The sequence below is a fragment of the Mastomys coucha genome, unplaced genomic scaffold (assembly GCF_008632895.1).
Source record: "Mastomys coucha isolate ucsf_1 unplaced genomic scaffold, UCSF_Mcou_1 pScaffold4, whole genome shotgun sequence".
Taxonomy (NCBI): domain Eukaryota; kingdom Metazoa; phylum Chordata; class Mammalia; order Rodentia; family Muridae; genus Mastomys; species Mastomys coucha.
Window position 1 is genome coordinate 5,006,543 of NW_022196910.1, and position 12,468 is coordinate 5,019,010.

Consider the following 12,468-nt stretch of genomic DNA (forward strand, 5'->3'; position numbering starts at 1 on the left):
CCAGACTTCTGGGCTAATAACCATTTATCAGAGAGTGCATACCGTGTTTGTTCTTTTGTGATTGGGTTTCCTCACTCAGAATGATATTCTCTTGTTTTCTTTTATCTTCTTAAATTTTCTTCTTCAATGAATTGAAGTTTTCATTATACAGGTCCTCCATTTGCTTGGTTACTTTTACCCTGATAGCTTATATAATTTGTGGCAGTTATGAAAGGTATTGTTTCCCTAATTTCTTTTTCAGACTGTTTATGGTTTCTACATAGGAACATTACTTTTTTTTTTAGTTAATTTTGAATTCAGCTACTTTTCTGTAGGAGATCTGTGATAGAAATCTTGGCATACTTATTGATACTGTTATATGATCTGTGAATAGTGATGCTTTGCTTTTTTTCCTATTAAGTTTGAATTCCCTTGAACTCCTCTAATTGTCTTATTGCTCTTTCTACAACTTCTAGAATTATGGTGAATAGATATGGAAATAGCAGACACCCTTGCCTTGTTCCTGATTTTAGGTGACTGCTTTCTTTGCTATAGGCTTTCTGTAAATTGCCTTTAGTATGCCTGGGTATTTCCCTTGTGTCCGTTCAAGGCTTTTTATCATGAATAGGTTAGATTTTGTCAAAGGCTTTTCAGCATCTAATAAGATGTTCATGTGTAGTTTTTCTTTCAGCTTGTTAATAGAATACATTGAGAGATCTTTTTATATTAAACCATTGCTGTAACTTAAGAATGAAGCCAATTTGGTTATAGTAGATGACATTTTGGTTGTTTATTTGATTTATTTTCAAGTATTTTATTGTGTATTTTAGCATCTATATTGGGGGGAAATTTAGTCTATAATTCCCTTTCTCGTTGAGTCTTTATGTGGTTAGGACATTAGGATGACAGTAACATCAAAAATGAATTTGGCAGTTTTCCTTCTTTTTGTACTTTGAGGAATGATTGAGGAGGATTAGCATTTTCTCTTCTTTCACAGACTGGTATATCTCTGCTCTAGAAACCATCTGACCTTGAGTTTTTTGAATACTTTGGGTGATTTTGGTGACTTCTCTTTTCCTTGTTGGATATGTGATTTTGATTTAAATTGGTAATATGTAGGAAGAAAATTGTCTCTTTTGTTAAAGTATTATGTTGTGTGGAATGTGGGTCTGTAAAGTATGAACTGATGATTATTTGGATTCCCTCAGGAATGTACCTCTTTTTCTTTCTGATTTTGTTAACTTAGATATTCTTTTTATGTCTTTTGGTGAGTTTGGATAAATATGTTTTTATCTTGCTCGTTTTCTTACAGAATTAAGTCATTGTTTAATTGATTCTTCCCATTGTCTTTGCTTCTATTTTATTGATTTTATCCATGGGTTAGATTATTTCCTGCCATTCACTGCTCTTGGGTATATTTGCTTATTTTTCTTCTAGAGCATTCAGGTGTGCTATTAAGTTGCTAGTATGACATCTCTCCCGTCTCTTTATCAAAGTATTTAGTGGTACAAAGTTTTCCTTTAGGACAACTTCATTCAGTCCTATAAGTTTGACTATGTTATGCATTCCTTTTCATTGTATTCTGGGAAGTTTTTCATTGTTTTCTTTATTTGTACATTGACCCAGAAGACATCAGTAGTCATTCAGTAGGGAGTTGTTCAGTTTCCATGAGTTTGTAAGCTATTGTTTCTATCAAGTTGATATCCAGCTATAATCGGTATATGTCTGATCAGATGTACAGGGTTAATTCAATTTTCTTTTATCTGTAGAGACTTGTTTTGCAAACTACTACGTGGTGAGTATTTGAGAATGCTCTGTGAAGTGCTGAGAAAAAAGTATATTCTATGTGTTTGGGTGAAATAATTTTTAATGTATCTGTTATGACCTTTGTTTGGATCATAATATCTGTCACCTCTATACTTCTATGTTTATTTAGATTTTGTCTGGGTTATCAGACCATTTGTGAGAGTGGGACATTGAAATCTCCCACTACCAGGGTGTGAGTGTCAATGTGTGATTTAAGCATTAGTAATATTTCTTTTCAAGTATAAGTGTCCTGAATTTGAGGCATAGACATTGAGAATGGTAGTATCATCTTGGTGGATTTGTTTTTGATAAATATGAACTGTCCTTCCCCATCTTTTTTGAGTAATTTTGTTTTGAAGTTTGATTTATTATACACTAGAATAGCCATATTATCTATAAAGGAGGTAGGATAAATGTTCACAAAATATAAGAACTGTGATGGTCCAGAGAAATAACAATACCAATATCTGATTAGTAAACTTGCACTTAGCTCTCTGCAGTTTAGTAATCCCCAATCTCATACACATTGATAAGACATCAAACAATGTAACACTTCATAGAGAGATACCACTAAACCAGAATTCTAAGCACTATTTTCATAAGAACTCATTATTTGGATTTCTATTTCTGTGGGAAATGTAATTGACATTTTCTTGTACTTCTTTTTTTCCATTTTCCAAATTTCTGCTTATATATACATAAATATATATCATATTATATAAAAGAGATAACACTATTCTACTCAGAAGGTTGATATTTCATCATGATGAAAAGGTTACCTGTTGTTTTCTTAGCTTTTGAAACTAGTAATGCACTTTCATTGAATTTTAAATTGTATTCTGACAGTATGGATATGTAAAAGTTTTTAAAGCAACTTTTCAATTGTTTTTTTATCTTGTATTCAATAATAGTAATGAAACTCACATATTTTTATACTTATGAGAATTTATGATCTATTTAGGTAGCACTTATAATTATGTTAGACCCCACTATAGAGATTTTTCTCTTTTTGTTCATTAGTATTGTATTACCAATGAATGTATACGGATGTATGATAGATGGCAGAGTAGTTTGCCATGCATGTTCAAGCCAAAATTTTTATTCTCTGTAAGTGCATAAACTCTGCTAGGAGTCACATGATTGTAATCATAGGCCATGGGAGGCAGATATGTCCATATCATCATCATTTTGAATCTTTTTCAGCTAAATGGTGATTTTGAGGTGATCCTAACTAAAATATATTTGAATCATTGTCCAAAGATGGAAAACAAAGGATTAGATCTGGGAATTGATTTTTCTTGTTTGGTTCTGTAGCAGTGTACATTTTACTGTAACTACCAAGAATCTTCTATTAATATTTCATACAAACAAGATTTTTAGACTAAATGATCTGTAATATTTTTCATTTTTATCAATTATTTCCCCTCTGAAGTAACCCTGCACACAACAGAACTGGAAGACAAATACTTTTGCAATCATGGTTGTAGACTAAGTTATACTTCATGTTGTTATAACACATGAGTCAGATTCTATTGGCATTATCATTATACAACATAGATATAATGTTAGAAATGGTGAGAAGAGGGATGGAAGTGCCAGTATAGAATAGTTTGTTAGGATGGTCTTAAAACAGATGTTTTACCTGTTTTCACAAAAATACCATAGCTATAATAGTATGTATGGGTTTGTAATATGAAAATGAAGTAGTTTTTTCAGAATAATTGTCCATAAGAAATATTTATGCATTAGGGGAGAAAGTAATGTCTATATATGGACTAACAATATGCCAGAATTTTTTTGTATTAACCTTGTCCTTCTGCTGACATGAGTTTCCCAATGGTCAGGAAAAGTGTAATTATATTACTTAAAATATATTGTGGCTCTGGATTACTATCCTACATAATCTACAATTTTGTAATAATTTATATTTTTGTTTGTAATACATTTTAATACTTATCATACAATTATATCATTAGTCTGCTAGCTTTCTTGTTCTAAATTCTCCCTTGTCATTCTTGTCCACACCATTTCATACCTCCCAATTTATCCCTCTTATATTAATGACCTGCTATTCTATTGTTATCATTTATATATCTATGCACAATACAATTATATACCTACAGCTTGTTAAGTCCATTTATTATCAAATATCTGCATATGCTTTTGGGACTGAGTAATTGGAACTGGATAAATAATTGGATGCTCATTCTCCCAAACTGACTATTTCTCCTGCTATCAGCAATAGTTAGTTGCCTACAGTCCTAAGTCTATGGTTGAGTCTCAAAGTTCTTACCCTGAGAACACAGGTCTACAGTTGTTGTCCTAGTTCAGTTGTTCTATTGGCAAGATATTGTTAGGGTATCATATGTGTATCTTCTCTTTTATTGATAGGACACACTCACGTATTTCTCAGTCATGTGATTCTTACAATCTCTTTGGCCCGACTTCAACAATGCTTCCCAAGGTTAATGACAGGAGATGTGTGGTAGATTTTTCAGTTCTCCTGGGCATCACTCTGTGTGGCTATGAGTCACACATTGACCACTTATGTCATTCTGAAGTTATCTGTTGCAATGAAAATTTTCTTTTGTGAGTTACAAGAGCAATACTTATCTGTGGATATAAAGAAATACATTTAGAAATCACTTAGGAACAGTTTAGGTTTAAAGCTTCAATCCCACTCTGAAAATGATAGGAGATTAAAAAGGAGGATCTACTTTCATGATGCTGTACTGTGAAATACTGTGTTCTTATTTTCTCATCACATAAAATTTAATGAATCAATTTATTTTTGCCAAAGGATATTTCAAAGCAAATAAAAATAAGCTGGCATTCTATGAATCAATTAAAAGCAAGTTCATAGGAATTAGAATTTTGGGTATCCAAATAAAGAACAACTTGAAAAATTAGGAATAGTGACACCTACTTTTTTGAAATAATACATGTTGAAAGTATATTGTTTGCCTCCAAATATGTATAGCTTTTACCGTCTTAAGTATAATTTTCATTCTTCACTAGATGTCATTATTGTAAAATTGAGGGGATGCCAAATCATATAAAGTAGTTATAATATGGGTGAAGAACATGAGTTCAGAATCACAGAGCTCATATCATACTAGGAATAGCAGTGCCCAATTGTATTGGAAGTAGTCTTACCAAAAGATAGGAAGGTGAAATAGAAAAATTCTGAGCAACTCTTGATATATCTAAGGATGACAACAGAGATACATAATCTGAAGAGGTCTGAATAAAAAGTCAGAGATGTTATCACCTGCATTTCAGTTTTAAGCATTGAAAAGGGTTCCCAACAAGATATATATATGTAAATACATTATAGACTGACACATAACATATATATACACACATATATATTTACAGATAAGCCACATATAGATTGAAATCAATAAGTGAGCTCTTTCATAATTATCTACCTCCAGAACCTGGTGGTATAATGAAGAAACAGTTGTTTTTCATATTTTTTTTTGAGGCTGGAAGACCAGAAGAGTAAATTTTTGGTGCAGGATTCCCACATCATTCAAGGGTAGAATTAAATTATATTCCCACACCTGGGTATCAGAGAAAGCAAACACTCCTGGGGTTTATATTTAATAAGTATGCTACTTCATTATCTCATCAGCATCAGATGTCTTAGCACACCATTTGAATTCAAACCATGAACTGGCAGATATTAAAGTGTGTGTTCTATGAAAACACAAATTTTCAAACTGTAGAAATCATTGTAGTAAATTATTAGATATAAATTGGTATGAGTTCCCCATAGGAATGCTGTAATACTTGTATGCAGGATCAAAGGACAAAACTACCAGCTTGTTTTAGCCATGTTATTTGCCATCAATGAGATCAACTGGAACTCCCATATCTTACCAAATACCTCTCTGGGACTTGAGATTTATACTCTGCCACATTATGAAAGGAATGTTTTGAGGAGTGTACTCTATTGGCTCACAGGCTTGAGCACCTTCATCCCTAACTACAGCTGTAGAGAAGAAAGCAAATCAGTTGCTGCACTTACAGGAATATCATGGAAAATATCTGAAAATATTGGGAGATTGCTGAATCTTTACAAATTTCCACAGGTGAGTGAGTTATGTGAGTGATGGGCTACATGGTTTCTTTTCTCAGATTGAAACTGTGTACAAAAGAAATGGAAGAGATTTTGAAACTAGGTATAAAAGAACAATCACAGAGTCAGATAAATACACTTCTATCATTTTATTTTGAAATATAGTAGAGAGAATGAATCATACACAAGGAAGTTTAAGACATTGAGACTTTGTTCAGCTCTATACCCAATTTTTAATAGGATTATTTGGCTCTTTGGAGTCTATCTTCTTGAATTCTTTGTATATTTTGGATATTAGTCCTTTATCAGATGTAGGGTTGGTTAAGATTTTTTTCCCAATCTGTGGATTGCCATTTTGTCCTATTGACAGTATCCTTTGCCTTACAGGAGTTTTGCAAATTTATGAGGTCCATTTTTCAATTGTTGATCTTAGAGCACAAGACATTGGTGTTCTGTTCAAGAAATTTTCCACTGTGGCAATGTGTTCAAGGTTCTTTCCCACTTTCTCTTCTATTAGATCAGTGTATCTGACTTTATATGGAGGTTCTTGATCCACTTGGACTTGAGCTTTGTACATGGAGATAATAGTGGGTCAACTTGCATTCTTCTACATGCTGACTACCAGTTAAACCAGCACCATTTGTTGAAGATTCTGTCCTTTTTTTCACTGGGTGGTTTTGGCTTCTTTGTCAAAGATTAAGTGGGCATGCATCCCTGGGTTCATTTCTGGGTCTTCAGTTCTATTCCATTGATCTACCTGCTTGTGTCTGTACCAATACTATGGAGTTTTAAATCACTATTGCCCTGTAGTACAGCTTGAGGACAGGAGTGGTGATTCTCCCAGAAGTTCTTTTATTGTTGAGAATGGTTTTCACTATCCTGGGTTTTTTGTTATTCCAGATGAATTTGAGAATTGTTCTTTCTATCTCTGTAAAGAATTTTGATTGGGATTGTATTGAATCTTTAGATTGATTTTGGTAAGATGACCATTTTTACTATGTTAATCCTGCTGATTCATGAGCATGAGAATTCTTCCATCTTCTGAGGTCTTCTGTGATTCCTTTCTTCAGAGACTTGAAGTTCATGTCATATAGATCTCTCACTTGCTTGGTTTGAGTCACACCAGGATATTGAGAAGGATGTTGTTTCCCTAATTTCTTTGTCAGCCTGTTTATCTTTTGAGTAGATGAAAGCCACTGATTTGTTTGAGTTAATTTTATAATCAACCACTTTCCTAAAGTTGTTTGTCAGGTGTGGGAGTTCTCTCGTGGAGTTTTTTGGTAGCTTATGTGTATTATTATATCATCTGCAAATAGTGATATCCTGACATCATCCTTTCCAATTTGCATCCCGTGTTGTCCTTTGGTTGCCTAGAACTTTGACTACTATGTTGAATAGATGGGGGAGAGTGGGAAGCTTTTTCTTGTCCCCTATTTTAGTGGAATTGCTTCAAGTTTCTCTCCATTTAGTTTGATGTTGGTTATTGGTTCGCTTTAGATTGCATTTATTATGTTTAGATATGAACCTTTAATTCCTGAACTCTCTAATACTTTTAGCATGAAGGGGTGTTATATTTTGTCAAAGCCTTTTTCAGCATCTAATGAGATGATCATGTAGTTTTTTTCTTTGACTTTGTTTATTTAATGGATTATATTGACTATATACTGAACTATCCCTGCATCCATGGGGTATAGCCTAATTGATCTATGAAACTTTCAAATGTTTTTCCCATTCTTGGTTTCACCTCTGCAACCCCCTATCCCATTCCCTCCTTTCCCTGCTTCTATTAGTGCTCCCCCACTCACCTGCCCACCCAATCTTGCCTCAGTGCCCTAGAATTTCCCCATGCTGGGATATTGAGCCTTCACAGAACCAAGAGCCTTCCCTACCATTGATGCTAGATAAAGCCATCCACTGCTACATATGCAGCTGGAGCCATGGGTCCCTCCTGTGTATGCTTTGGACAAATGATAATTATTTTTCCCCCCTTTTAATTTTAATTTATTAATTACAAAAACAAAAAACAAACCCTGTTTATTTCCTCCACCCCCTGCTCAACAACCTACCCTCTCCCACTTCCTGGCCCTGGCATTTCCCTACACTGGGGCATAAACCTTCACAGGACCGAGGGCCTCTCCTCTCATTGATGACCGACTAGGCCATCCTCTGCTATACATATGCTGCTGGAGACATGAATCCCTCCATGTGTGCTCTTTGGTTGATGGTTTAGTCCCTGGGAGTTCTGAGGGTACTAGTTAGTTCATATTGTTGTTTGTCCTAATGGGCTGCAAACCCTTCAGCTTCTTGGGTCCTTATTCTAGCTTCTTCATTGGGAACCCTGTACTCAATCCAATGGATCGCTGTGAGCCTCTACTTCTGTATTTGTCAGGCACTGTCAGAGCCTCTCAGAGACAGCTATATCAGGTTCCTGTCAGCCAGCACTTGCTGACATCCACAATAGTGTCTGGATTTGATAATTGAATATGGAAAGGATTCCCAGGTGGAATCCTTCTTTCAGTCTCTGTTCCATAGTTTGTCTCTGCAGCAACTTAGATGGGTATTTTGTTCCCCCTTCTAAGAAGGAACGAAGCATCCACACTTTGGTCTTCCTTCTTCTTGAGTTTCTTGTGGCTTGTGGATTGTATTTTGGGTATTCTGAGCTTCTGGGCTAATATCAACTTATGAGAGAGTACATGCCATGTGTGTTCTTTTGTGCTTGGGTTACCTCACTCAGGATGACATTCTCCAGATCCCTCCATTTCCCTAAGAATTTTATAAATTCATTGTTTTTAATAGTTGAGCAGTACTCTATTATGTATATATACCACATTTTTCTGGATCCATTCTTCTGTTGAGGAACATTTGGGTTGTTTCCATTTTCTGGCTTATAAATAAGGCTGCTATGAACATAGTGGAGCATGTGTCCTTATTACATGTTGGAGCATCTTCTAGGTATATGCCCAGGAGTGGTATAGCTGGGTTCTCTGGTAGTACTATGTTCAGTTTCCTGAGGAACTGCCAAACTGATTTCCAGAGTGGTTGTACCAGCTTGCAATTCCACCAGCAATGAAAGAGTGTTCCTCTTTCTCTACAACCTGCCAGCATCTGCTGTCACTGAGTTTTTGATCTTAGCCATTCAGACTGGTGTGATGTGTAATGTCATGGTTGTTTTAATTTGCATTTCCCTGATGACTAAGGATGTTGAACATTTCTTTAGTTGCTCCTCAGCCATTCGGTATTCCTCAGTTGAGAATTCGTTATTTAGCTCTGTACCCTAATTTTTTTTTAAGACAGGGTTTCTCTGTATATCACTGGCAATCCTGAAACTCACTTTGTAGACCAGGCTGGCCTGGAACTCAGAAATCTGCCTACCTCTGTCTCCCAAGTGCTGGGATTAAAGGCGTGCACCACCACCGCCTGGCTGGGCCCTATTTTTTAATAGGGTTATTTGATTCTCTGGAGTCTACCTTCTTGAATTCTTTGTATATATTGGATATTAGCCCTCTATTGGATATAGGATTGGTAAATATCTTTTCACAATCTGTTGGTTTCTATTTTGTCCTATTAACGGTGTCCTTTGCCTTACAGAAGCCTTGTAATTTTATGAGATCCTATTTGTCAATTCTTGATCTTAGAGCATGAGCTATTGGTGTTCTGTTCAGGACATTTTCCCCTGTGCCCATGTGTTTGAGGCTCTTCCCCACTTTCTTTTCTAATAGTTTCCATGTATCTGGTTTTATGTGGAGGTCCTCGATTCACTTGGACTTGAGTTTTGTACAAGGAGATAGGAGTAGATCGATTTGTATTCTTCTACATGCTAACTGCCAGTTGAGCCAGCACCATTTGTTGAAAATGCTGTCTTTTTTCCACTAGATGGTTTTAGCTCCTTTGTCAAAGGTTAAGTGGCCATAGGTGTGTGGGTTCATTTCTGGGTCTTCAATTCTATTCCATTGATCCAACTGCCTTTGTTTTAATGTTTTAAATACTGTATTTTTTCAGCTTGCTTTTGGGCCTTTTGAACATTTTCTGACTGACAGAAGGCAGTTTCCATCTCTGTACCAGGTGGCCCCGAAAGAAGAAGCATCACTATTTTATGGTATTGCCGTTTTGATGCTTTATTTCAACTGGACCTGGGTGGGATTGCTCATCACAGATGACCATAGTAGTATTCAGTTTATATCAGACTTAAGAAAAGAGCTGGACAAGAATAAGCTATGCATAGCTTTTGTGAGTACAGTATCATTAATAGGGGAAGCAGTATATTATGTGCCAAATGATTTTTGGGTGCATATTCTGGAGTCATCAGCAAATGTGATCATAATATATACAGACATTGCTTTTTTATTTTTTAAAATAGAAAATAGCTATAGAAAGCACATACTGAGAAAAGTTTGGGTCACAACCTCAAAAGTACTTGGCTCAAAATTTAGAGAATACAACATGTTAAATTTATCCCATGGGATTCTTACTTTTTCACCCCATCATGGAGAGATTCTTGGTTTCACAAATTTTATGCAGGAAGCTACACCTATCAAGTACCCTGATGACAGTTTTCTTCATGTCTTGTGGAACTGGTATTTCAACTGCCCACTTTCACATTCTGATTGTAAAATCCTTGAAAACTGTATGCCCAATGCCTCTTTGGAATTGTTGCCAGGGAAAATGTTTGACATGGTCATGTCTGAAGAGAGTTACAATGTATACAATGCTGTGTATGCCATTGCCCACAGTCTCCATGAGATGCTTCTCAATCAATACCAAATTCAACCTCAGGCAACCCAAGACAGGAATACATTATTGCCCTGGCAGGTAATGTCTCTTTCATTGCATTGTAACATTAGCAACATTATATACTAGATGCTTAAACATTCCCATAGTAGTTAGAGTAGATTCTAGGTTTTCTTTGAATGATCTGTAAGAGGTAAGATATATTTTGGTACTTAGATATCAATATACCCCCATTTCTATGTGGAAGTTTTGTTTAACAGAATAATTATTCTTTTGGTAGGAACAATTCTCTTCATAATATCTTATTATGAATCTCCAGCTTTTTCTATTCATCTCTCACACAACCTATCAAATATTTTCTACAATACTATATTTGTTATGTTCTGTAATCCATTCCTAATTATCTACCAAAACCAAGTAAACTCAAGTTATACATGGAGGCTGTCAAAAAAAAATCAAAAAATAGGAGATAGCTACATTTGAAAAATTGAGATTTGTTCGGAGTATTTTTCTTGATTATTTAGTACTGCTTACAGTACTAAATAGTACTCTTTAGATTGCTCTCTAAAACTTACATTTTAGAAATCAAACTTTAATTATTTTCTCCTAAGGTGTTCTTTTTCAACCCTATAGAAAAATTAATTTTAAAGGGCACTAACATCATTCATTCAGTCAGAATATAACTTCATATTTGTAGTTACATCTCTAAGACTGTAACTTTTTCATACAATTTCATATATCTTTTAGCTTCACCCTTTTCTGAAGAATATTCAAGTGAAAAATTCTGCTGGTGACCATGTGGTCCTAGACTGGAAAAGGAAGGCAGATCCAGAGTATGATATCACCAACCTTTGGAATTTCCCAACAGGTCTTTCACTATTTGTGAATGTTGGTACATTTACTCCATTGTCTCCCCAGGGTCAACAACTGTCATTATCTGAATATATGATTCAATGGCCCATAGGATTTACAGAGGTGGGTATTTTCTTATTTAAAAGATTCTAATTTATATAAATAATGTATGATTCTGGATCCAATGGCTCTTGGTTGTTTACATAGGCCACATCAATGCACCCATAACTATCAATATAAAGACTCTTACTAATTGCTCATTCTGGTGAATGTGTTCCCAATATTTTCAAATAATCCAATTATTTTGCCATATAAAGGCGCAATATGAATTAGTAGTTTATGAAACCCTTGTAACTAAACAGCAGACATGATGTTTATGTTGATTTCCATTGTCTTAGTTATTTTTTGTCAACATGACATAAATTAGAGTTACATGGGAAGAGGAATGTCAGTAGAGAAAATATTTACAAAAACTGGCCTAAAACCAAACCTGTCAGGTATTGTCCTCATATAACATTTACAGAGTAGGGGTCTTTAAGATGACAGTGGTGGCATGTGTTCCTTAGTTGTTCAAGATACAAAGCTAAGAAACCATGACTAGCAAGCCAGCATGCAGAAATCCTATATAGTCTCCATTTCAATTACTTTCTCCAGTTTCCTGACTTTAACTCCTGTCCTCATTTCTATCGATGATAAATTGTGAAGTAGAAGTTTAAGTTGAAATGAGAATTGCTATTCATACATTGCTGTTGGTATGTTGTTTTATAACAGCAATAGAAACTCTATTTAACACAACTAACTTAGTAAGAGTCAATATTCAGTTGGGTTTGAATTAGGCCTTTGACAAAAGCAATTAGCAAAGTCAGAGCATGCTCTTTTTTTACTTACCCATTTGTTATAAAAATGTAGGCCGGGCGGTGGTGGCGCATGCCTTTAATCCCAGCACCTGGGAGGCAGAGGCAGGAGGATTTCTGAGTTCGAGGCTAGCCTGGTCTACAGAGTGAGTTCCAGGACACAGC

The 12,468-nt window shown here is 35.2% G+C and overlaps 1 protein-coding gene across 1 annotated transcript in view; it reads left to right on the top strand.

Annotated features, from left to right (window-relative positions):
• Positions 1 to 12,468, top strand: part of LOC116076288 (vomeronasal type-2 receptor 116-like) — a 36,886-nt gene that overhangs the window by 15,438 nt on the left and 8,980 nt on the right. The window contains exons 2-4 of the mRNA XM_031349992.1: positions 5,591 to 5,882; positions 9,869 to 10,678; positions 11,345 to 11,572. Of these exons, the coding sequence (XP_031205852.1) occupies positions 5,591 to 5,882; positions 9,869 to 10,678; positions 11,345 to 11,572 (1,330 nt within the window). The remainder of the gene's footprint in view (positions 1 to 5,590; positions 5,883 to 9,868; positions 10,679 to 11,344; positions 11,573 to 12,468) is intronic.